The 27779-nt window shown below is 36.9% G+C and overlaps 2 protein-coding genes across 5 annotated transcripts; one reads left to right on the top strand and one right to left on the bottom strand.

The window, feature by feature from the left end:
* Positions 1-5524: 5524 nt before the first annotated feature.
* LOC137745347 (uncharacterized) lies at positions 5525-9793 on the top strand. Its single transcript, XM_068485291.2, has 16 exons — positions 5525-5766; positions 6085-6284; positions 6673-6758; positions 6865-6960; positions 7043-7166; positions 7560-7621; positions 7719-7787; positions 7881-7951; positions 8042-8138; positions 8299-8373; positions 8504-8602; positions 8769-8912; positions 8999-9028; positions 9113-9175; positions 9281-9358; positions 9460-9793. The coding sequence occupies exons 1-16, from the start codon at positions 5648-5650 to the stop codon at positions 9550-9552; spliced, it is 1506 nt and encodes a 501-aa protein (XP_068341392.2). The 5' UTR covers positions 5525-5647; the 3' UTR covers positions 9553-9793.
* A 2391-nt stretch (positions 9794-12184) lies between these two features.
* LOC137744128 (uncharacterized) lies at positions 12185-16248 on the bottom strand. Of its 4 annotated transcripts, XM_088680856.1 has the most exons (7): positions 15690-16240; positions 15082-15188; positions 14394-14502; positions 14251-14308; positions 14147-14163; positions 13504-13677; positions 12185-12410 (listed from the first exon to the last, which is right to left on the bottom strand). In XM_088680856.1, exons 1-7 carry the CDS (start codon positions 16023-16025, stop codon positions 12381-12383), a joined length of 831 nt encoding a protein of 276 aa, XP_088536982.1. In that variant the 5' UTR covers positions 16026-16240; the 3' UTR covers positions 12185-12380. The 4 variants fall into 4 exon arrangements, 3 of the variants coding, with proteins under 3 accessions (XP_088536982.1, XP_088536983.1, XP_068340093.2); XR_015953877.1 differs by having other exon boundaries at positions 14118-14308; positions 15690-16246; XM_088680857.1 differs by having other exon boundaries at positions 13504-13592; positions 14147-14308; positions 15690-16248.
* Positions 16249-27779: the final 11531 nt, after the last annotated feature.

Here is a 27779-nt window from a genome sequence, read left to right as displayed (position 1 = left end):
ACCACCACAACCATTTGGTTCATCTCTGTCTCATCTCTTTCTCTCTCTAACTCGGTGATTGTCTCCATTTCTGCAACTAGTTACTTGTTTGTTCAATTAGGTTTTTTTGGATTTGCAGAGATGGGAAGTCGAACAAAAGAGGGATGGGGAAGAGAGGGCTCAAAATGTGTTCTTGAAATCTTTGTTTGTTTATGGATTTTGTTATTTTAGATTATGGGTTTCAATCTTAGAGTTTTGCGTTTTAACTTTTATTTAGGGTTTGAAGATTCATGGAGTTGTGTAGGTGGGTTTGGCTTTTTGGATTTGTTTCAAAATACTCAATATTTGTTAATTTTGTTATGAACTTGCAAATAATTGATCAAAAAAACTTGCAAATTTTTGTGAATTTGTTCTGGAATGGGTGTTTGTTTGAAAATGTTTGTGAATTACAAGTCTTGGTTCAATATGAAAGAAATTGTACATGATATGCACATGATATGCACATTTGTCATCTCCATATGATTTGACTTGTGCTTGTATATTGTTATCAAGATATATAAGGTGTTGGATTCTGGGTTTCAAAAGGTCATTTAGATGATGAGTTAAAAACATAACAATGGGTTTAGAAAGAAAAAAATTGAAAAAGATGTAAAAACCTCCAAGTTTCGAACCCATGTTTTGTTGAAACTATGAATGTATAGTCCCCTCCATTACAAAATAGTTAGATATGCCTGGACCAACTCATGCACAACATGATGTAGCAGGGTGTGAGATTTGATAACACACTAACCTTTATGTTGGAAATGAAGTAACAACATTTTGAAACATCGTTCAAGTTGGAGGACAAAACAATAATGGTTGGGATTCTTACAACTTTTGAAGGTCACATGAATCACATCCTCACCACATAAACACCTTTAACACATTCCCTCCTTTACCCAACTGATTTCATCCCTCATCATGGTAGACTTGTGTATAAATATGTTTCTCACACATAATTGCAATAACCATTAATCCCCCCCCTAAAAAATTAGACTTCTCAAATAGCCAAAATAATTGACAACACAAACATGTCCAAGTTCTCACATGAAACTAAGGGCTTTAACTCGGAGTTTCATGGGGGGTACAACATGGAACCTCCTCCACTTCTGGGGTCGCCAAAGGCAAATCCTACGTCATCATTTAGCTTTGTGGACTGGGAGACATCACTAAAAAGTATTGATCAGGTTCGCGGGAGACTCAAATATGAGACGGACATCACCGAGTATTAGAACCACAAGTAATGAAGGTAGAAAAAAGAGTTTGTGGACCTCAGCGGTGAAGCCAACAAAGCAAAGGATCACATTCTTGAATGTTGAATTGTTCCAGAAGCATTGGGCCCATATTGAGTCGTACCAGCGTTTTCGGGAGGAAAAGGTCGAAATGGATGAGGAACGCAATAAGGGTTTTGAGGATTATGGTCAATTAGCAAAGGGAAAGGAACAGCATCAACCATAATGGAATTATACGACATTTATTGTTGTGCAATGTATTAGCTAAGTATTTTATGATAATAAATATGCATACTATGCATCCTAGTTATATGCACATAACATTAAATGCACATAATATGCATAGCATATGTACATAATATGTCATGCGTAAGAAATGCACACCTTATGAAAGCATCTTGCACAACATATGCACATTGTATGCCCCACATAGGGAAAATTTTGTGAAATTTATGTAGTTGAACTGAAACACAAATTGGAACATACCCAGTATTGTACCATGTCAAAAATAAAAAAAAATTCCAACTGTAAACCTAGTTGCCATTAGCATGTTGGCCTTGGGATTCTATTCAAGACTAGGCGCCAAAAGGGATGAGACTTACCATTATTTTAGGATTTCATATCTTTGAAAATGCATCATCCTCATATTAGTTAAATAAAAAAAAGTGCAAATTGGATATCAAATTTTGCCTTCAATGCTTTGTTTCTAAATGAATTGGTTAGCAAACTAGTTAGCAAATTTACATACGGTGTAGATATGGTGTACATGACCTTCATGTCTTGTCTTAGCCTACTTAAGGTGTGCATTTCATTCAATATGTGTAAGATGCAACTCATAAATTTCTCAATGTTTAATAATAATACTTTACAAAAATAGTGGGGTTTGTTTTATTTAGTGTGTGTATATATTGAGGATACGTTGTATACAGAGGGCGGTTATCATTAATTTACTTCTGTAATGATATTGGATGGTTTTATTATTGAATCATTACATATTTTTGTCATGGAAAGTTGCACCATTTGAATGACCTTTTTTGTGATGGGAAGTTGCACCGCTTGAATGACCCTTATTATCCATCTATTAAGTTGTCTTGTGGGTTTTTTTTTCATTACAAAACCACAAGTTCAATTTACACCCTCCACCAAAAAAAAAAAAAAAAAAAAAAAAAAAAAAAAACCACACAGAAGTTGAAAATGATAAAGAAAGGCCGCACCACATCTTCCTCCATGCAATCTATTTTTGATGATGTTCTTCTCAAAATTCTCATCATCGTTGCTGCCTTCTCGTTAAGGAACCTCTTTTTAATAAAGATGACCTCGAAGAAGTTTAAGTAAATAGCCGAAGACCCTCGCATCTACCAACACATCAATATTACAAACCTTGAGACCATCAACCCGCTTAGATCATAGGGCACATCTGACAAAGTTTCAAACTTCAACCATCGCTGCATCCAATGGCGCAACCAATGGCGAAGCCAGGAATTCTCGGGAGAAGGGGCGAAATTTAAAAAATTTAGGGTCCCGAAAAAATTTGAACATTCATTCGAGGTCTAAGTCCAAGATTTGCAAGAAGATTATTTGAACTACCCGTAGGAGAATTTGCACTAACCGAAATATTCAAAAGAGGATTTGGACTACTCAAAATAGTCGAAGGAGGGTTTGAACAACAATATTATTTGAAGGATGATTTAGCACCGTTTCTCGTTGTATCATCCTATTACTTAACTGTATAATTAGCAAAGTTTTAAAAGATGCTAAGCTCTAATTGAGTGATAGACATGACTTTATACTTAGGCGAGGGCCTAGACAAATTTGAATAAATTTATTATATACCGTATAAATAATTGTTTATTTATTATATAGCTTATAATATCCAAAAAAACATTTATTATAAAACATATAATATATAAAAATATTGACAAATTTTCTTTATTACTTTGTTGAATTTGATGGTAAGAGAAAGAACAAAATAATTACGAGTTCGTAATATTTTACAAATTATTTTTTGAAGCTCGTATAAATTTATAGTGAATTTTAAGATAAATAACAGTGTCAAACAAGTGGCTTAAAAATATTGAAAGAGTGGTCAAATTAATTAGACAATAATTAAAAAATAAAACAAAGTAGGTTAGGTGGTGCAAATTGATTGGCCAATATTTAAAAAAAAAAAATTGTAATTATGAAAGGTCACGTGGGGTGGGATGGGAGAGAGAGAAGGTATCTCTCTTCTTCCTTTCTCTTCTTCTTCATTAGAACCAAACCAAAGTTCCAGAACTTAATTTCCAGTCTCTAGAAACTGCAAAATGCAGATCTTCGTTCCTCCTTTCTTTGGCGTAGGTTGTTTGTTTTTTTGGAAAATAAGAGAGCACACGATCAGTCTGTGTTGCAATAGAGCAGGGAAACCCAAAAGGTCGAAAACCAGACAGAATTTCATCACTTTTGACGAGACCAGATGGGCAGAACCACCGCTCCTGGGCTTGATTTCCAACGAGGGGAAGGGCGGTCGTCACTTGTCACCCTCACGTAGCTTCGCCACTGGCCACAACCTCGAGGCCCTCTACATGGTGAGGATACGATACTTCTTCCGATACGATAAGGAAGAAGCCAGAATTAAGCGGCTTAAGAGTGCAATCTCCAAGGGCCATCAAGTAGCAACGTATATGTATGATGCCATCTTAGTGTGCCGCGGGTGGGATTCCAAGCATGAAGGGCTCAAACTTCTCTATTCTCTTAATTGTCACAACTCGGAATGGTTGAGTGTAATGGAATGCCGAGAGAGGTTCCAGTAGTGTTTGTTGGGTTTTTGGGTGCATAAGGAAGTAAGGGCTCGAATCCTAAAACTTCACCATGACAACCCTTACATTAAACCTTGCAACGATTGTGGAAGTCCATAGGGTCCGATCACACTCCGAACGCATTGGGATTACTTGTGCCATGACAAATTCAGTAGCTACAATTCGTGTTATAGGAACACACCAGGATATGTTTACTGCAAATAAATGTGAACCTATCTTCGTTGATTGGTCACATATTTTATTTTGTTTATATGCTAGCTTTTCTTGTGACTTTGTTGTTTAATATATTTTCGATTGGGGTTGTTTTCTTTTCTTTACACTATTTGATTTGGTTTGTGTCATTGTTCCTTTTTTTAGGTACAAGACACCTTCTACCATTTTTTATCATTTTAATTTTGCTTCTAAGAGTAAAATGTGGGAGGAAAAGAAAAGGGAAAAGTGTTACCAGTAGAAAACAAAAGAAGAAATAGGGGGAGAAATGGCACATTATGGATTTCTAAAGCCAAAGATAGAGTTAGAGCAAAATTACAAACCAGACTCACTACTCACTTTAACCGACTGAGATTTGAGAGTGGAAATTAAGAAAAAACGAGTGACTGGAAAAAGATACTTGAGTAAATGGAAAAAAGTGATTAATTTGTATATAAATTTTTTTCGATAAAAGAAAAAAATTCTTAACCAATTTAAGGGTTGTATTCAATTAGGATTTTGAGGGATTTTAATTCTTTTAATGAATTTAGGGGTATTTAATTATGATTTTAAGTAATTTTCTAAAATTCAATGTGTAGTCGATCAAGATTTTAAAATAGTTTATTAAAATCCTTAAAAATCCGGGTGTATTCAATTAGAATTTTAAAGAAGTTTATAACATTCCAGATGTATTCAATTAGAATTTGATTTTAAAGAATTTGAAAAAGTTGAGGAATTAGAGGGAGTTTGAGAGATTTTGTAGTGTAATTTAAATATCCACAAATCTCACATCTTCTCATGAGATTTCGAGGGAATTGAATCAAAATTTATATAAAATATCTACAAATCAATTAGACTCTATAAAAATCCATTGAAATCTCTCAAATTTCCAATTGAATATACCAAGTTACAAGCCACTTGTGCCAATGATTAGACTTTTTCCGTACGCATCAATGCACATAGAAATGTTAGTCTAATTATAAATGGGTAGTGCTATTAACACACCATTTATTGTTCATTGATCTTTTTCAATTCATTCGATTTAATAGCAAAAAATTAAGAGAGGTGTGTGAGAAGTAAAAATGAGTGTGTGGGTAGCACTACCCTTATAAATTAGTAACGTTACTATGTACTTAATTAGAATATGATTAAAATGTTTAGTGAGAAAATCGGGATGAAAAAAAGTTTTGAGGATCAAAGTGAAATAAGCGCCAAAAATCATTGGGCGTATGTGGAATTAACTCATAAAAAAGTGACAAAAACGAAGTTTGAATTCATACCCTACTTCTCACCTAGTCGAATGCCAGGCAGCTGAAAAGAGTTTGCTCCACCGCCAAATTTCATAAACCTCCAAAACCTCCACCAAAACACAGCGATCGAAATCCAACCCAGTTCTGAGAAGAAGAAGAAAAAATGATATCAGCAATTTCTTGGGTGCCCAAAGGGGTTTCGAAGCCAGTCCCCTCCGTCGCCGACCCGCCCACCAAAGAGGAAATCGAAGAGCTAATTAAAACCGGCGCCTTGGAGAAAAGGTGAAACTTCTGAACTTGTTGATTTGTTGGCGGAAGTTCAAATTTTGTGCCAATGGCGTTCACTTTCTTTGAAACTAATGGTTTGGTAATTTGTTTTAACCAAAAATAATTGTTGTAATTTTTTTTTTTCTCCGAAAAGTGAAAAACTTTGTGGAGGGTTGGCGGTTTATTTCTTGAAGAAAGTGGGAAAGGGTTGAATTTTCAGTTTAATGTATGTGTAATGTGTTTGTGGATTGGGACCATGAAGCTGTGTTCGGTTCGGGTGTTGATTTTCGACTCTCTGACTTGTTTGGTTTTGATGGGATGCTGATTTTGCAGTGGAGATGCTGAAAGCGAGGACGATGACGGAGAAATGGATGTTGAAAACCCCAAACAGGGTGATCAAGTCTCCCAAGCATTAGAGGTAGCAAAAGCACTCGGAAGAGCTCCCAAAGTTACCGAGCCAGGGATCAAATTTGATGACATAGCCGATGGATTGAGGGAACTCGACATGGAACATTATGACGACGAGGATGATGGTATTTCCCTTTGTTCTTTATTTTCTTGATTTCATTTTTGAAGCATATGAGGGGTTTAGTTACCGTGTTGCTTAAGGTGGACATGTTGGATGGTCAATCAAACGGTTACTCAGAGTTAAACTTGAAAGCGGTTTTTTTTTTTTGGTCAATAAACTTGAGTCCTTGTGAGACCTGTAAAATTTTCTTTTTCTTTAGTTTACAGTTAGAAGGTTTTGTTAGTACATATGGTTTTACCATGTCAGTTAAAATGGACGTATTATGCAATGTTGAACTTGAGCATTGTTGAAATTACTTACTTGTAATTTGGTTAAATTTACCATATGCTTCCTCTCATGAGCGTTGATTACGATTTATAGCTAACATTGCATCTTCTTATATCTGGCCTCAGGCATTGATGTATTTAGTAGTGGGGTTGGGGACCTTTACTACCCAAGTAACGAAGTGGATCCATATCTAAAGAAGGAAAAGGATGATGTAAGTTTTTACTACTCAATTATGTCATTCTTTCTGCTTTCTTTCCTTCTTTTGTGAGGCTAGGAGAGTAACCTGGTTTTTCATTTTCATTTTTATTTTCTCAAAGGATGAGGATTCTGAAGACAGTGATGACATGACCATTAGTCCGAGTGATGCAGTCATAGTTTGTGCCCGCAATGAAGATGAAGTCAGCCAGCTTGAGGCATGTAATAGTTTTTGAAGTTATCTGTTTCATTTTTCTTTGTCTATTTTCCACTGACCGTAATTGAATTATGTATGAGCAGATTTGGCTGTATGTTGAATCAGAAGATGGTGAAGCTGATGTTTTTGTTCACCATGATGTCATCCTTTCATCATTTCCCCTTTGCACAGCATGGCTTGATTGTCCTCTCAAAGGTGGAGATAAAGGTGCGATTCATGTGTTACATATGCATTTTGGTTGAAACATCTGGAGGTCACTCATATACGTGAATTATATTTATAGTTATAATTTCTTCTGTTTAAAAAAAAAAAAAAAATGTAAGATCTTCTTCTACTTAATTTCTGTTTTCACCTGTCTTTTTCTTTGATAGCAAGTACAATCGTGTTAAAATTAGATTTATTCCTCTCAAAATTTCTGCAACAGTGAGCTCTCTTTTACAGTGAAGTTTAATGACAATTATCTTGTGTATTGTGAATAGTTGTTTTCCTTTATAGCGATGCAATTTTTTCATAACTTGTATATTTTTTTTTCAATCATTAGTTTTGGCTATGCTTTACCATTATATTTAACGGATGTCCAATAATTTTATATGTTGGCAGGGAATTTCATTGCTGTTGGTTTAATGGATGAACCATCTATTGAGATATGGGATCTTGACATCGTATGTAGTTCATGGACACTAGTCTCATTACATAGGTTTATGTGGGTAATTGATGGAAATGTTATTGTATTTTCTAAACATTTTTGCTGTTTTTCAGATTGATGAAGTACAACCATGTGTGATATTGGGTGGTATTGCTGAGAAGAAGAAAAAGAAAGGAAAGAAGGTTTGATGCTCAATTCTTTCACCCTTTGGGCTTTGATAATCCTGCAACTCGTTTTCACTTTCTTTACCAATCCTGAAACTTGCATTGTATTAGGTATCAATCAAATACAAAGAAGACAGTCACAGAGATTCAGTTCTCGGTCTTGCTTGGAATAAGGAGTACAGGTTTGTACTCTTCTACAGTTTTGTACTACGTGTTGTTGCTTCAGTGGAAGGTTCCATAAACTCTGTTGTTTTTTTTTCTTCTATAAACAGAAATATACTTGCTAGTGCAAGTGCTGACAAACAAGTTAAGATTTGGGATGTGGTTACCGGAAAATGTAATATTACCATGGAGCACCATACCGACAAGGCAAGAATTTTCTATGCTTTCACCTGAAATCAAAATTTCAATGGTGTGCTATAGAACAAACGCAATCTTGAGATCTTCATTTTAAGGAGTTCAGCTGATTTTTCCTTTCAACTTTTGCTATTTAAACTCAAATTTAACCTTATCCATGCTATTTTTACAGGTTCAGGCAGTTGCATGGAATCATTTTGCCCCTCAAGTTCTTCTCAGTGGTTCTTTTGATCATACAGTAGTCTTGGTATTTAATGTTTTACAAATGTTACTCTGTTGGCATTTATTTGTTATCCTAGAACTTAAGCGAACCTAAGGAACTTATTTGTTTGAAATTTTTTTTTGACTTGTGCATTTACATTTGTTATTCATTCCAGAAAGATGGGAGGGTGCCATCACATTCTGGGTATAAGTGGACTGTCACAGCTGATGTAGAAAGCTTAGCATGGGATCCACACACTGAGCATTCATTTGTGGTGTGCGCTTTGGCTCTTAAGACAGTCTTTTTTTCGTACTTAATCACGTAGTATTTGCTTTTTGTTAGTCCCTATTCATGTTATTTGTTAACGTGTGGATACAGATGCTCTCTGGCTTTATAAGAATTATCCTTTATCAATCACAACATTTTTTAAATCCATCCAGGTGAGCCTTGAAGATGGCACAATCAAAGGGTTTGATATTCGGGCTGCCACATCTGCTCCTACTTTTGAGTCTAAACCTAGTTTTACTCTTCATGCACACGACAAAGCTGTTTGCTCAATCTCATATAACCCTGCAGCACCTAATGTACGGTTCTCTTTTTCTCCTTACTTTGGCATACTTTTTTATCACTGAGTTTGTGTAATCTCACCTCTGTGCCTTTTGTTTTCCAGCTTCTTGCAACTGGATCCACAGATAAAATGGTATGAAGGTTTCTCACTACCTGCACACTCGTATACTGGGCAGATTTGAATGTTTTGTAATGTTTCCACTATCATTTGTTACAGGTAAAGCTTTGGGATTTGTCAAACAACCAACCTTCGTGCATTTCATCCAGGAATCCTAAAGCAGTAAGTGATTGATTGTAGTTCATCATTCTAGTGCAACGAGTTATTCTTCTTTTTCTTTTGTTTAATGTGAGATTGATTGTTGGACTCTGCTCTGAATATTGTCAGGGAGCCGTCTTTTCTATTTCGTTTGCAGAAGATAACCCCTTTTTGCTGGCCATAGGAGGCTCAAAAGGGAAACTGGAAGTGAGCCATCTTTCTGTATCTTGTTCGTTGTTGCACTATTTTGAAAGGCGGTTTTTCTATGGTGGATCACGATTGCTAATTTAATATGACTGAATTTTCAGGTATGGGATACATCATACGATGCTGCGGTTGCCCAAAGATTTGGGAGTTACTGCAAGAAGAGCAGACACCAAGCTGGACCTTCATCTGGTTAAACCAGGTGATAGGGGAGTATTTTTCTCCCCGTTTGAAACTTTAGAGCTTTTTCTAGGAACAACTTGTAGAGGTCTTGCAGTTTTGGCAATTTTTATGATTTGTGGAATGCCGCATCACAGCTTTGGGCGGGCGTATACTCGGTGTGAGCAGAGGTTGTTTTGTTTCCTGTATTAATGTTATGTTAAAAGGGATTAAGCAAAAATATGGTTTTTGAAATATGTTAGAAAGTTTCAAATTCAATCTTGCTTGTCTATGATGAAACTAGTTACTCTCTTGGGCTACACGAAATTCGTAATTTTGCACGCCATTTATGAGCCGACTCAAATCTTGTCCAATCTCCCTTTCCAAAGCCAAGTAATAATCCACCGTAAGGGTTGATTATTTCATCAATTATTGCAAAAAGATGGAAGTCTGTTTCTCTATGTGGAAAGATGTTAAATACACAAGTCATTTTGGTCAGTTAGCTTAGCGATTGAGGTGGAGTAATGAGTTAGGATCAAAATAGGTATATGATTCGACTCCTTTCAATGATAGAAAAAATGATGTCTAGTACAAGACGTCTTTTCCTTCCCAATTTAAGAAAAACCAAAAGAACATCTTCAACGTGCTCTCTAAATGAGCTTCTAACTAGAGTTGGGGAAGATTTCAAAAAAATCAACTCCAATCATGCTTACCTCCTAAGATAGGAATTCATCTAGGATCTCCTAAACATAGGAAGGAAGGAGCTCCAAGTGGCTCTCTATAATTAATGCTAATTAATATTGTTTTTGTTGCAGTCCTAATAGTTTAGTAATATGGTTGTGTAAATCCTAGGAAATTCTTATGGGATTCTACCATTAGAGTTGTAGTACTATTGGGGTAAAGAACCTTCCCTACTACTATCACAATGAGGGTGAGAAAACACACCTCAGAATTCACCCAATTCTCTTTTTCTCTATGCTTGCCGCATCCTCTCTATTCTCTCTATAATTCATTAGTTAAATCAGGCCTAAAACAATTTTAAATATATATATATATATATATGTAATTTATTAACTAGTTATTGACTCATAGTCGTTATAACTCTATGGTTTGAGCAAAACTTTTTTAAATAGCTCCTAAAATAATTTTTGTTAAAACTTTGTTATAAAATAGAAAGCGTGATTGGTGACACTCTAACTAATTATCATGTTTAACCTTTCCTTTCAAAATAACATGGTTAACACTTTAATTAAACACCATTACTTGTAACTTTTCTTAACTATTCATATATTTTGTTTTGTACAAGCAGTATGGAGAGAAGGAACATGACATAACATTTTATGTGTATAAATAAATACTCTTAATCACTTCACCTTCCGAGCATATTCCTTATAATAATGTGATACTTGAGAAATTGATTAGATATGAAAATAGTACTATAGTCAATAATGGCTAGTCTTCTTAACACGTGAAATTTTTATGGATACCAAAAACACAAGTTATGTGGTATACTATCTCGAGTGTTATAATGCAAGTCAACAATAGAATACATACGTTCGACTTATAAAGTATATTAATAATAAGCTAACTCATGTGTTACAATTTAAGTAGAATAATAACACTATATGACCGTGTTTATATTTTATTTTTTATTTTCTTCAAACGATAGATTTTGTTAGATTAGATATTAGATTTGCCATTGACGAGTTCGAATCCACGCCATCATGTAAGGGCTCAACGCCTTTTCACCATTGCGGTAACATGCCACTTGCTCACGTGACTGTGTTTGAGTACACCAAAAAATTACTCTTAATACAAATACTAGTAACTATAGCTAGATGGTATTTAAAGGGGAGTCGGGGATTATAGGAATCGGATCCTCTCCTGAGCAAATGCTCGGGATCCTTATGACCAACCAACACGGGCCGTTGGATTTTGATCCAATGGCTACAAACAGGGAGTCCCTCTAAAAGGTATAATAATTGTAGCCATTGGATTAAAATCCAACGGTCCGTGTTGGTTGGTCATGAGAATCCTGAGCATATTTGCTCAGGAGAGGATCCTATTCCGGGATTATAAACCTTAATCAATATTCTTCATTGCTTAAATGAGCACATCTTTTCTGACTTTTAACATCAAAACTCCGGTTTTTTATTTTTATTTTTATTTTTGTTAACGAACAATATTATTTATACTAAGAAGAAGGGGATGGTATATGATGTGGGCTAGTAATAATCTGGTTCAAATTCACCTTTGGCGAAAATCAAACTTAAGACCTCTCACTTACAAATGAAGAAGAATACCACCACTAGAGCATAGTATTAAATGACATCTTTTTCTTTCCTGATAAAATAAAAATATGATTTTTGCTCTCTGAAAGTGAATAATTCATGGAACATTCAGTCGGAAAAACCCAAACAAACCCCAGACTCTCTAGGAGAAACGAAAATTCTCACAATCACTTTAGCAGCACATCAGTAATTTTCTTCGACAGGTCTGGGGCTGCGCGGGTGCACACAGCCCCAGACTGTTCATCCGCCAAGGCCTGCCAAACGAGAGGGGCTCCAATCGAAAGTATAAGCCTAGGTTTCTTGTACTGTAAGTTTCAGAAATCAGTGTGAGGTCTCTAGTACTATCAGAACGTGATAATTCTCTTATACTATCAGAATGTGATGCAACTGTAACTTACCATTTCATTAACTTTAAATTAGTACGAAATCGACACTTCAGCATGATAATTCTCTTAGGTTTCACGTCTCTCTTATACAGATTACACCAAGAGCCTAATTACACAGCGCCCCGCATCGAAGAAGGTAAATAAAAACCTGTACAGAGCGAGCATCATTCAGGTCGCTACGACGTCATGTTAAACCTGGACCCCTACCCTCTGAGCCACCTGCATTAGCAGCACATAAGTAATTAGTTTACACAAATGAAATAACGTGCCATTTTTGGATGACTAGAAAAGATACGCATAAAATACATGGTAGACGATGACTACAAAAAAAAACAGAATGTCAAAAGCAAGGGTGAAAAGGACTTCAACATCGACAACGACGATGAACGCCAAGAGTTTGACACACATTTCCAAGGCTCTTAGATAATAAATTAAGCGGGTTTGCAAGTTTAGAAGATGTGATTACGAGATAGAGGCTCAGGGCTAAAGGGGTAGAGGAACGCCTAGGAAGACTTGGAAAGAGACTCTAGGAAAAGACTTGGACTACTTGGGTCTAACGGAAGACATGGCACAAAACCGAGCGCGATGGCATTATAGGATTCATATAGCCGACCCCACTTAGTGGGATAGGCTTTGTTTCATTGTTGTTGTTGTTGAACCAATACACAAATGCTACAGACAGACAAGGCATGTATTCGTCCTGCAGCTGGTGCTCTCTTAATGATAGTATTCTAACTTGACTAAAGTAGCCAAACAGTTAGCACGAAGACGTTTGAAATGTGGCAAGATAATGGAACCAACCCTGATTAATAATAGCAGCACAGATGCCTAAAAAAAATTAGTCCGTCCCCAGAGTTCCGAAGAAACCGAGCCAACAAGGATGACTTCAATCGAACTTTATCTTGTAAAAACTCCTTCCCTTCTCCCTAATGCTGTAAAAAGATACTTCTTTTGCTTTCAAACCAACCACCCCGAAGAACAGCCATCACACTACATCTGCACAGGACCTCTATACCCTTATTTTCCTCCTCCTAGTACCTTATGTTTCTTTCAGAAAAATGCCATGCAAGATGCTGGAACCACCCACCTCAACATAGCTAGATCGGCACTCCAAGTCTTCTGTATATCATATGATACACCGTAGGGAGAAACAAAAAAAATTAGAGCAAAGTTCCCTAATCCAAAGGTTGCGTTGGGAGCAACCACGATATGCCCGTTAAATGTTTCCATGAAGTTATCTAGGGACTAAATCATACAGCATAATACCCCTGCCTAAAATTTCCTTAGCATAAAAAGACAGACGGGGATATACCTCCTTGAAGGAGTGAACATCACTTCCCCAAAGCCAAGCATCACAGCCTGCATCTCTAGCACCCCATATATCATTCCTACGATCATCACCTACATGCACAGCATCCTCAGGTTTTACTCCCAATAATTCACAAGCTTTAAGAAATATTGTTGGATTTGGCTTCTCTGCTTCAACCTGTTCAAATAAGTAATAATCATAGCATCAGCAGTGACACAATGATACCAACAAGAGAGTTATTTTCATCAGACCAACGGATTATGTGGAGAAGAAAAAAGAGTTCAAATCTTTTTGTATGTATATAATACAAATATGGAATTCCCGAAAATCCCATTTAGCTTTTGCATTCTCTTTTTGTGTGGGAGGGTGGGAGTTAAACAACAAGTACAGTATCACTTTTTTTGATTATTACTACAAAATAAAGACCAACTTTGTTGGACTTAACTTCTTAATTTCTGAACGATGGATAATATGGACAACCAATCACTTGATTCAAGAACCGTACGTAATGCAGAAGATCCTAGAATGTGTCTGTCTGTGGTCCCTGTGTGTGTGTGTGTGTGTGTGTGTGTATGTGTGAGAGAGAGAGAGAGAGAGAGAACGACGCAAAGACTTACTGTAGAAAATTTCTAAGCAATTCACTTACTTCGGCTGACACTGCTACTGCATCAAACCAATGTTCACAATGTAGAGCATGTAAAAGAGGCCTTAATCGGGTATCAAAATTTGATACAACAGCTACTTTAACACCTGCTTTCCTCAGAGCTTCAAACACCTTCTCAGCATCAGGATCACAGAGGTGCCAAGCCTATGAGAAAACAAAGAAAAATATTATAACCCACTTCACACCTCTATATCGCTATACAGAAAATGGTACTTAAAAATCACCCAACCTTGTCAGTCGTATAGTAGTTATAAAGTTCTTCAAAGTACTGAGAATCGGAACAGCCAGTGGAAGAACTGACTATATATTGCCAGAAGGGTCTCCCATCATTTACATATCTACAAGGAGAAAAGAGAAAATGCTCACTTTAAAGATAAAAGAGAAAATCAGAGAATTCACTCCAAACATGGCAGAATTACTGCTAAACTTCTGCATTAACTAATTGAGATTAAGGGGGACACTGAAAAGAAACAGAAAGAAAGGATTCACTTCTACTTGACCGATTACCATTGAAAACACAATGGCTAGACGGGGGAAAATTCTACGCTAGACTTGAGGGGACTCTCAATATATTTCCAAAATACAAGGAACCACAAGACCATCAGATTGTTAGATCTTTCCCGGTCAATACTCGGTTATGAGAAACAAAGTGAAGTTGATTGCATGAAGCATCAAATCTCTACCAATAAACTTAAGAACACAGAGGTTATGAATTAGCTTCCCAGCCAACTTCCAAAATGCAAAATAATAGGTATTAAAGGCAAAAATTGATGTAAATTTCGATAAAAGGCCAGTGAATAAAAAAAGTAAAGACATAAAACTTACACTTCAAACGACAGCAAATGGATTATCGAAAACCATATGTACCCCAGTATACAAGGGAAAATAGAAACATTGAAAACAAGATGGGAAGAGACCTTAGACGAGATCTTCCCCAAGGCTGCTCGTAAGCTCTTCTGTATCTGTTCAAAATCTCCGTCTCTGAGTACTCCACTCCGTATTTCTCACCTATCTTCCTATATATCTATGCAAACAGAAAAATATTCAATATGTCAGCAGCCGTACAGACAGATAAGAGAGAGAGAAAGAGGAAAAAAAAAAAAAAAAAAGAAATCCCAAAACCTGCAAACGCTACAAACCAAAACCAAAATATAACTTTTAAAGGAAAATTCCCAGGAATCTAATTCTCTCACACAAAACCCAGAAATTCAATAGATGCAAAAATAATCAATATCTCCACGTATAATCTCAAAATGGAAATATGAGCAGGATGTTCATGGATTTTTACCATTTATGGAACTATCCCAAAACACAAAATAGAAAAAAAAAAAAAAAAAAAAAAAAGGACACAAGATCCAAAAGCTTCAATCCATTGATATACAAACCCAGAAACCCAGACAATTCAGTTCATATATATAAAAACCAGAAGCCCAAACGTTCATTACAATTTACATACATACAAATATTAAGAAATGATATGTGCCGGCTGTGTGCATGTAAAGCGTTAGATAGAGAGAGAGAGGACCTGAGCCATTGGCTGGGAAGGAACAACAAGGGTACCAACAGCATCAACTAGCAAAGCCTTGTGAGTGATTTCACCATACAAAGACCTTCTATAATCTTCGTAATCTTTCACACCCAATATCTCCAGCCCCATGTGCGGCGGCCTAGACTCAATGGTCCCGGACTCAGGCTGCTGCGCCACCGCAGAGGTCGAAGACGACGAAGTTGACACGGCTCCACCTCTCCGGTCGGCCCGAACGGGTCCCTTGAGGCCATTGGAGGAAGACCCAGATCCCAAAATCGGTGCTTTTGTAGTGAGGAGCCTAAAGAGGTTTGTTCTGGTTGCCATTAACGCCATTGCTGAAGCTTCATTTGAGGTCTTTCTCTTGTATCTTTGGTTTTTATGTTTTCTTTTGTGTATGACTCAGCTCTGACGAGAATACTCCTCCATGAACGAAGGAAATGCCTCCCGTGTGGTTTTACCTTTATACCCTCAATAGTTTTACCAATTTTGCTTTATTTATCCCTTACGTACACTATTTTTTGAGTCTCGTTACCTCGGTCATCTGTTGATTACAAATTTAAAGTCATTACGGTTAAAGTTAATATTAAGAGTGAATATTAAAACACTAAAAGTGTATCATGTATTTTTTATTTAACCGTCAACTGATAATTAGAAGGACTCACTGATAGCATGCATATATACAATTTCTTAACGTACATACAAATATTAAGAGATGATAGCATACTAATAGCATGCATATATACAATCTCTTAGCGTACATACAAATATTAAGAGATGATAGCATACCAATAGGTCATCTCGTTACATACATACGCATACAAATACATACAAACCTATTTAATATTTAATTTTGATGGATAATTAAAAGAACTCGCTGATAGCAGAGATGATGAGACTGATAGATTGGCCTTTATTTCAATCTTCTTCAGTCTCTTAGTGAGGCACGCCGAAACTTAGCTAGATAATAATTATAAAATATTAGAGACATCAAACTCTTCGATTTGCTCAACGGATCCTTGTGTGAAGTGAAATCAAAGATTGCAGACAACCCAACTGAGAAATCGGCCAAGAGATGTAAAAGAAGGGCAGGCCGTTGGCAGCGAAAACATGAGACTGGCCTTGAATGTCGATTTGTTGACGATGAATTTGAGAAGAAAGAAAGCCGACTTTGAGAGAGAGAGAGAGAGAGAGAGAGAGAGAAGTATTTGTCTTGCATTAGAAAAAAGTCCCTTTCTTATCGTCATAACATGAAAAACAAAATAGAATTTCATTAGAAAATTCAAGATGATTATTGTATACATGATTTGATTGCAGCCTTTGTCTTTCTGATGTACTAGTACACTATTACACTGGTAAGATATCACACATCACCTTCTTGTTTCTTTCTTTTTTAAGGTCTCCACCACAATGTTATTATTTATATAATTTTATTCGTCTATTTTATTTGGCGTAAATGAATGTCTTAAAGTTTTGAATATGTCTAATTTTTTACAATGATAATTTATTATTATGAATTGAAATGTAGACCCCGACTGCGGCGTCGTACAAGAAAAGATGTAACATTCCACATCGACCAACGAAGAGGGAGTGATGTGCCTTATATGTACATGCTCACCTCCATATAGCACAAGACCTTTTGGGAACTCACTGGCTTCAGATTCCATCGGAACTCCGAAGTCAAGCGAGTTCGAGCGAGAGCATTCCTAAGATGAGTGATCCACTAGGAAGTTCTCGTGTGAGTTCTCATAAACAAAACCGTGAGTGCGTGGTCGAGGCCCAAAGGGATAATATTGTGCTACGGCAGAGCCGGTCTAGGATGTGACAAAATGGTATCAAAGCCACTCTGCCGTGTGGTGCGAGTGTGCCGACGAGGACGTCGGGCCCTTAAGGGGGTGAATTATAACATCCCATATTTACCAACGGAGAGGGGATGATGTGCCTTATATATACATGCCCACCTCCATATAGCACAATGCCTTTTGGGAACTCACTGGCTTCAGATTCCATCGGAACTTCGTAGTTAAGTGAGTTCGGGCGAGAGCATTCCCAAGATGTGTGACCCACTGGGAAGTTCTCGTATGAGTTCCCAGAAACAAAATCGTGAGGGCGTGGTCGAGGCTCAAAGCGGACAATATCATGCTACGACGGAGCTAGTTTGGGATGTGATAGAATGGTATCAGAGCCACTATGCCGTGTGGTGCAAGTGTGTCGATGAGGACGTCAGGCCCCCAAGTGGGTGGATTGTAACATCCCACATCGATTAACGGAGAGGGGGTGATGTGCCTTATATGTACATGTCTGCCTCCATATAACACGTTGCCTTTTGGGAACTCGCTAGCTTCAGATTCCATCGGAACTCAAAAGTTAAGCGAGTTCGAGCGAGACCATTCCCAAGATGGGTGACCCACTGGGAATTTCTCGTGTGAGTTCCCAGAAACAAAACCGTGAGGGCGTGGTCGGGGCCCAAAGCGGACAATATCATGCTACGGCGGAGCCGGTATGGGATATGACAAAAAGTTTCAAATCTTCTGCATCCAAAATAGATGTAACCTCTCTATGGCTTTTATAATTTAGTAACATCTATCTAACAATCTTATTTTTGGCACAAAATCTATCAATCTTAGTTTTGGAACAAAAACTATTTAACAAATTTTAAATTGTTGTTATCTCCTTAAATTTCTAAAGGGGATAATATAATTTATTTATAAATTTGAGGAGATAACAGCAGCTTAACATTGTTATATGAATGGGTAGATGTAACTAAATTATAAAAGTGTTGACCTTAAAAACTACTTAGCTTACGTGGTGCTTATGCCGAGTAACTAATAAACTAACTATGTCATTTGGTTGAATGCAAAACGTGCTAACTCGTCGGCCGGGTAGTAAAATGTATGTTGATGTGGCGTTGGGTACGCTGATGACTTCTTGATCTCGCGACTATGGCCAAGGAAGGAACGCGTCTCGGCCTTCAGGTTCTAGAGCCTAAAGACAAGGCTGCTAGTTCTACGAAGTTTAATATCAAATTCGGCTTTCAGTGTGCCGAATGTAGTAACCTGGTAAACACCTTACTTTGCCGAGAAGGCTGATGAGATGGCCTCTACCAACAAAGACTCGGAAATCCTTGTTGACCGAGACTTAGATAAATAACCAGTCAGTCTCGAAGCAGTGCTGTTGATCCAAACTGAAGGTGCTTCTCGGTCGGTTGATTCTATGGCTCCAATGCTGTTTGCCCAAACAAGGTGCTCATCGGTCGGTTGATTCTACTACTTCAGTGCTGTTTACCCAAACTGAAGATGTTGCCGGCTGCCTCCATAGTACTGTTTATCCAAATTAAAGATGTGTTAGCAGAAAAAAAAAAATCTCAAGGTGTTTGAGAGGTTTGCGTAGAGCAGTTATGTGTTGAATATTGGAGGGGCCTGAAATGTTGCACAATTTCTTGTATTTATAGAGACGAGTACGCGTTGGTTGATAAGCTGATATAGGTTTTGCCATGCTACTAGAACTCTTCCACCGTTCAAGCTTGGGATAAATCCTACTACTCCCAAGACTCTGAACTTAGTGAAAAATGCAACCAAATTCAATCCTTATGCTTTAGCCTTATCACATCGAATCCTAATAAAACCTGCACGCATGGATTTGAACAAATAACAATCCACATGCACCGCCGTGGTTACATTTTGGAGATAATCATCGCCAAACATGCGGTACAAAATTATAGGGGAAGTAGCCTCCCAATCTTCCACGTGTATGCATGTGTTGACTAAAAAATTGCAAATCAATTGTAATTCTTCATTTGGGAATAGGATTTTTTTTCTTGGGGATCTCGAGAATTCCGTGATCGTGACCGTTCATTGTATATAGTGCGGTCAATTTTTGTTAGGTACTATTTATATTTAATTTAAAATTTAAAATTTAAAATGATTTCTGACAACACGATATACAATGAATGATAATAATTACGATCATGGAATCCCTAGGAAAATGATCCGGCCTTCCTCTGACCAATGGTTATGGGTTATTCCATAACCATTCTCATTTTCTACAGGGAACACTTGGGCAACGACTATTCAATACCATAAGTATACTGACTTTGATGTGGCCCACTAACAAATATACATGTATATGTTTGTGAAGAGGACAATACTTAGAGCAAGTCCACCATTGTGGACTACTCGGGGGATAGTGGACCAAACAGGGCATGATAGCTCGGCTGAAGCTCTCCAGCGTGGGGAGCTCGAGGGACTGGGCAGGCCCGAGCAACATGCCTGTGAGGAATCGCCAGCCTGCGAGCCCAAGGTGGAACTGACACAAGGCTGACGTCAACCTGGCGTCAGTCACATTTTAAAATTTTTTTCTGTCAGGCGCGTGTGTTGCGTCAGCCGACAGATTTCATACCCCAGGGGCCCGCGGTGTAGTCTGCCTCAGTTACTGTTGGGAAGCCACGTGGCTTCCTATGGTCCGTTCGATTTCAACGGCTCTTTAAAATAGGCCGTCCAATTTGCAATGGTAATAAAAAAAATTCTGATTTAATATCAACCGTTCGATCTGAGATCGACGGTTGATATCAATTTGCTTTATAAATAAATAAATAAAAGAAAAAATAGTTTTAAAATTAAGAAATTTTACCATTGTGACACGTGACACAATCTGGAGTGTTGGAATTCAAATTTTTTTTATATCCAACGACATAGATTAATTAGTTGAATAAAAATTAAAAAAAAATTGTAAAAAATCCGAAAAAAAATCTGAATTTATTTAAAATTTTTTTTTTTTACTTTTTTATAAATACCTTCTCATTATCATTTACCTTACACCACAATTTCATATTTTCTCAACTACTTTCAATCACATTCCTACCTTCTGATTGGTTAAACAATTCTTTCTCTTACTGATCGAGTTCTCACATCATCATCGAGGAAGAAGATGACATTGTAAGAAAGAAGCAGAAACTATGAATAATGATAGAGATTTTTGTGAACAATGAAGCAGAAATTATGAATAATGATAGAGATCTTGAGAAAATTGGTGTGAGATTTGTGAGGATGGATGGTGGATTATATGGAGGATTCATAAATGATTAGGTTGTAGATAATGCCACGTGACATGTAGTCATTCTTTAAAAATCTGATAGAAATCTATCCTTAAAGATTGTAAACAGATTATGACACGTGGCAATATGTGATTGGTTAATAATCTTATCAGAAATCCATCACCAATAATTGTATTTTCGGATAATGACACGTGGCGCAACGAGTACGATTAAAAATCTTATCCGAAATTACAAATAAAATTATTTTGTATTATTTAATAACTTTTCGGATAATGACACGTAGTGCAACGAGAATAATTAAAAATCTTATCCGAAATTATAATTAAAATTATTTTGTATTATTTTATAAATAAAAAAAATACTAATATTTTATTGTCTATTATCAGGGCTATTGAAGTGCAATGGTGAAGATGCAAAAGGCGAATATTGTTCATTAAGGGCAATTACTGTTTACTGGGTGGATAACATAATGTATTGCCTGGGGAGGTTTCACACGTTGGAATTGCTGTTAGATACTGAACAGTCATTAGCTAATTTTACTGACCACCTATGGGGTCCAATAAGTTTAAACCTCGTTGGCTCCGGCATCATCTTCAAAACTTCACCAAACCTGTCCCCCACAGCCATTCCGAGCTCGATCATCGGCGATTTGTAATCTTGTCGTCACAAGTCGGCGGCATCCACGTCAAACCCACATAGCTGGGCTCCGTCAATCCCATTGCAGCGGTGGAATCAACGGTTGGAAGAGAAATTAGGGCGGGGGTGAGATCAATGGAGGAGAGAAGATGGAGGAAAGAAGATGGGCTGAAGAAGAAACCATAGCCATGGCATGTAAGATTAACAGACATCGGAGAAGAAGAGTTCTGTTTGGTATTGGGTTTAAAAGGGTTGGTTTGCGTTTGGTTACAAAGATAGCAAACCAAACAGCTATCATCTCTCTGACTTCAACCATGGAGAAACACAGACCCATTTTTACAGACCACTTTAATGGCCTACCTCCCAGAAGGCAAGTTTCGAACCTTCCCTCTTTGTTGCCCTTTGGCACCATCCTCCTCTTACCAACCCCAGGGGCCTTAGATCTCTTTACTACTGATATATTTTTCATTCACAATCAATAACGTATAATTCCAGATCCGTGGGGATGGGTCTTCTTTTCTCCATGTTTGTGGTTTGGGAATGGGATTAACAGAGGTCCGGAGGAGACTCGAAGAAGAGTTTACGGTTGGGACGACGAAGGAGGGGGTGGGAGTGGGATCGACGGGGAAGGAAATGCGGTTGGGATGGACAAAGGAGAGGTTGAGGGAGGAGGTGTGGGGATGAGATTGACGGAAAGCGGTTGGGGTGCCGGCTCTGGGAAAGGAGGAAGAAGATGGGTGTTTGGATGTGGTTGAAGATAAAGTTCGGGTGTTTGGGTAACAAGATAAGAAGTGTTTGGGAAGAATTTTAAATGACAGGTGTTTTAAATTAATTGGGCCATGTCATTGGGTTAGTATTTTGGGTACTGAACAATCCGTACCACGTATTGTCCATTTACTATTATCCCATGCACCACAAATAGAAGACTCCATTTCCAAACAAACCGCTAGGATATTGATCATATTCAGTTTAGATAACTTATATTATTAAAAGATAATATCATGATTAACATCACAATATATCCCTCAATAATAATTAAAATGATCTAATCACTCTACCATCCAACGGTCTAGAATTCGGCTCATCCAATGGTATCAATCGTACTGATCGATGGTGTAATTTTGAATCCAAACAAAGAATAAGGCTGCATTTGCTCAAAGTGCAGAAGATTTGGTCTCTACAGAAAATATATGGATGATCAAGATGATACGGAATGCATTAAATATATCTCAAAGATTAAAACAATTGATGTAATCGTGTGAAAATTCTAAGAGACACACTAAAGTGCATCATCTAAATTTTTGTTAAATTTAACATGCAACTGAAAATTAGTAGCAATTTGATGCATATGTGATCGTGGGTATTGACGTATTAGGTAATTCATAAGCCACAAAAGTGGCGATTATTAGCAGTCAGCAATGTGCACGCATATACTTTTATCGACAAATATAAAATGACAACAACTGAGTCACTATCATTTTATGTGGGGATGTGAATGCCAACACAATAAATAAATTCCACTTGATAGTGTTATTAATTTTTTATTTTTTACTTTTAAAGAGACCAGTGGGTGGCTTTGATACGACAGTCTACTTTTTTAGGGGTTGGAAAGATTCACATAGGCATTTCAGTCTCTTTCTGGTCACCATTGTGCAATTCACCAGCACCAGGAATCAAATTTAGGACGTGACGTGTGAAATACGGGCCTGAAATTCATCCTAACCACTGGACCATCCCATGGTGGTTCACTTGATAGTGCTATACACTATACTTAATTTAGTAACTATCAAAACGACAACATTCATCCTTGTGTCCTAACCACTATGTCTAGTATATATATTGTAAATTAACTTGGATGAGTTAGAATTCAAAATTACACTTTACTAAATGAGGAATGCATATTGACCACGTTTGCTAATAAATAAGTGAACCATGTTTACTAATTACGTTAGTCGAACGGTTAAATGATTTTTGATTTAGTAATTAACATAATTGATTTTTAAACAGTGATTTGAAAAATAGACAGTTCATCAAACAACATTGTAAAATAAAAATAAAGGCCCAAAAAGTAAAATGATAAGATCCAAATACAAAAATTGATATCATCCTCATTGTGGAATTCAGATATTTCGAGCACAAACCTCTCCGGCCAAATTATAGTTATAGTGATCAGTGATTATCTAAAAAAAAATCAATGAGTTTCTCTAAAAAGAAATAGATGGACTCAGTGCTATTTATTTTGGTTCGATTAAAACTTTCAAATTTGAGAGAAAATTTTCATCGTGACATGAATATGGATGATGTTTTTATGTAAGTGGTAGAAAATTTTATTTTTTAAGTTACTAACTTTTTAACACACATATCCTACAATTTATATAGTAACACGTGATGTACTATCCCACGAGCTGGTCAGTGATCACAATAAAAAATCTCTCCAAATCTAGAATATATATGTGGAAATGAATACATGACACGTGGATGAGTGTTAGGACATCACTAAGAATTGATGTGGCAGACACGTGAATTGATTAGAATCTGCATCAGCAGAATTGATACTCTCCGGCTCTTCCAATCCTCAACTAATACATAACACGTGTTCATCGCTACAGACGTTTCGATTCAATAATATATTGTCATGTATAAATAATTTACACATGACAATATACAATTCAATAAAAAACGCTACGTAATAATGAACCTGTTCCATGAAAATTCTTCTCCAACCAAATTGCAAAAAATGGGCCTACCCTTATGACTCCAATGGCCAACTTTATTTAAAAGCATTGAATTTAGTACTTGGTTGGAGAAGAATGAAATCAGAGATTGCAGGCCTTGAGAGTGTATGGTAGGCCGTTGGGAGCGAAGACATGAGACTGGTCTTGAATGTCGATTTATTAACGATGAATTTGAGAAGAAAGAAAGCCGGCTTTGAGAAAGATGTGCAGAGAGAGATAAAAGCGTTGGACATGTTTATCCCTACATCCAACCAAGATTTGACGAAATCTCACTTTTGTATTAATCCGATTTCGCGTGTAAAATATTAGTTAGGATGCTTGAAAAATGTATTGCATGAGCGTTAAAAAGCCACTAAATAAAAGTTTTTTTTAATAAATAATATTATTATCTACAATAAGGGAAAGAGGTGTGTTTAGCCTCACAATGTGCTAGTAATGATATGGTTCAAACTCGCATTTGGCAAAAATCGAACCTAAGGCCTCTCATTTACAAGTGAAAAAAAATATCACTAGACCGTAATACTAAGTGACACTAAATAAAAATTCTTTAATGACTCATTTTCAAGTAGTTATTTATAAATTTATTTAAAAGCATTGTATTTAGTCATTTCAAATTTCTTTATCTGATGTTTTGTGGTGCATATTTTACTACTGTTGTCTAAATCTCTTGCTAATTGATAATGTTTCATCCAAACAAGTGTTTATATGGACCGAAAAAATTCAATATATGGTAGCTGGTCGTGTCCAATATGATCATGTATTTTAACTTCTCACGTAACTCTCATACTTAAGATGTATGTGTGGTATTATATTTTTTAATCTAGTTGAAAGCCCTTGCAAGGTTTTATTAAATTGATGCTCACTTTTATGTTTTTATCCTTATTACAATTAATTTTTTTCTTGTTTTTAGTACAACATAACGTTAGTATGTTAAATGGTTAATTGTCAAGAGAGGATCAATAAGAAATGAATCCACACTAAGATGCACGCACTTGATTACTTTTCGCCATTGCAGTAAAACACTCATATGCACGATTTTTTTTTTCTAACCAATGAATATCGTATATTTACTCAATACGTCTCCCTCTCATCACTCGTCATGCAAACCCAAATCCTCTTGTATTTGAATCATTCAGCCTGCACTGGTCTCACGTATGATAACGTGGGTGTATTTTTCCTTACCACTATAAACTATGGTGCATGCTTATCATACACCTAATCATCTGATACGTGTCCATTCACTTAATCTTGATCTTTTTTAAATTTTAAAAAAATTTAACTATTAATGTAAAAATTAACTAGAACTAAATAAAATGATAGTGAAAGATAATTAGTTGTACAAGAAACGTACACTATAATTCTGAAAGTGAGCAAAAATGCTACGCGATGACATAGCAATGGTGATTACGTGGTCGAACTAAGCAGACCATTTGACGCTCCTTTGCCACAAAGATATCTGTCGAAATCGACACCTAAAGATAAAATTTCTTTTTCCTTTAATTTAATGGAAAATGTCCCTTTTTTGGTTAACCAAAACAAAAAGAAAAAGAATATGTCCCTTTCGAAAAACAAAATAGAATTTCATTAGAAAATTCAAGATAATTGTGATGACCAAATTATTGTGTACATTTGATTGCAACTTTCTTATGTACTACCAGTACACGACACTAGTAGGTTATCTGTCATCACATGTCATTTTCTTGTTTCTTTGTTTTTTTTCTCTCTCTACGTTTTTCAATCCATCACATCCAAGATTATTGTGCAAGAAATATTTTTTTTTCCATCAAAGGAGCAAAGCAATTTCCGTTACAAAAAGAAGGAAAAATATGATCTTTAAATTAAATATTCGTCTGGTTAAATTATTACTTATATAGTGATGGATACATATTTTTTGATATTATATGGTCCACTTTGTAATGTATTTTGATAATTCAATCATTTATCTTTTAAGTTTTCCTTCAAACGTCGTGTCTACAAAATATCACTCAAATTACAAAACATATAACCATTTGATTAATGGTAGTTGTGACAGCCCGTCCCGGACTTTTCGTACCGTAGGGGTGAAATGACGGTTTTGCCCCTAGTATGGTTGTTTCGTTGTGTGGTCGTTTTTGGGTTTTGATTGGTTGATTTTAGACCACACACATACCCACACTCATTTCTCTCTCTCTCTACCCTGTCCCGAGACCCTCTCTCTCCCTTTCCTATCTTCTTCGTATGGACAACACCCAAAACCCTTGGAATCTTCACGGATCGAGGAAACAAACTACATATTTGTGCTCGTGAGGTCCTTAGGAGTTCAATCATACCTATTTCAGGTAAGGGAACCTTCATTTTCACGTTGAACTCGAGAGGTGTAAATCGGGGTACTGTTCATGCACACGTTAATTCTTATGTTTTTGGGAATTTCAAGCTTGTAGGAAGCTTGGTGAGGTCCTTAGGAGGCTCAGGGTGGTTCGTTTGAAGGTTTTGAACGTCGGGATCGTGAGTTGCAGGTTTGGCCGGAGTTGGTGGTGTTTTCCCGATGAGATTCCGTTGGTTTTAGTGCTTGAAAGTGGTATGGATTTGTTCCTCTTGTTGTAAGCTTCATTTTGGTACCAATTTTGTGAAATTTGGATGAAAAATGAAGGAGATATCAAGTTTTGAAATTTTCCCGGTTTTTCGACGCCCGAGATTGGTCGGAGAAGGTGACGGAAGATTCCGTCAGTTTGGACGGAATATTCCTAACGGCGTTAACGGAATCAGTTAGACTTAACGGAATATTCCTGACGGCGTTAACTGACGCTGTCAGTGTGCCAGGCACGTGCCTTGGCCGGCGCGTGGGGGCGCGTGCGGTGTCAGAAAATTATTTTTAAAATATGGGGATGTTCGTGAGGTTGAGTAGATCACGTTGGTGTATTCATACACCCCATTTGAGCATTGTATGAGAAGTTATTTCATAATGTTGGTTATGTGCTTTAAAATTTACGTTTTTATAGTTGTTTCGCATATAAGTGAGACCTATCCCGAGGATGAGCGCGGTCACTCGAGGTAAGGGGGTTACGACCCTTCTACATACCAGTGAGTGGGCTTTTGGTTTTCCGTATATACCTATATACTTGTGTTTTTTCCAGAAAGTGAAATGAAATGTTTATATGTTTTATATGCCATGCATTATGTTTGCCCGTTTAATTATGCATTATTAGTTGCATATATATATATATATATATATATATATATATATATTTGGTGTTGCGGACGCACAGGTAAGTGCCATGTAAGTTATGGTTTATGTTTATGTTTAGTAGTGATTTGAGATGCATAAAGAGCTCATAACCTACACCATCGGTGTTAATGCTCCCGCCCAGAGTTGGGCACAGTCGTTTACATGATGTTCACCTCCCGCACCACATGCTCATCTTGGATCCAAGTTAGGTGCACAGTCCTGTCGTACAAACCACTTTAGGTGGTTCCGACTCGTAGGTGACCCGCGATTAATCGCCCAGTCTTCACGTGATCGTACTTATTTTACACCCAGTTCTGTCGTACAGACCACTTTAGGTAGTTCCAACTCGTGTGCAGGTGTAGTTAGTGAGATGAAGATTTGAGCTCTAGTTTTAGCCTTACATGTCACGTTAGGTGACTCCGGCTAACAGATTACATGGCATGGATTGTCATTACTTGAGT

The sequence above is a fragment of the Pyrus communis genome, chromosome 12, assembly GCF_041283825.1.
Source record: "Pyrus communis isolate YQ-2024b chromosome 12, ASM4128382v1, whole genome shotgun sequence".
Taxonomy (NCBI): Eukaryota; Viridiplantae; Streptophyta; class Magnoliopsida; order Rosales; family Rosaceae; genus Pyrus; species Pyrus communis.
Note: the sequence above shows the minus strand (reverse complement) of the source record. Positions and strands in the feature narration are given on the sequence as shown.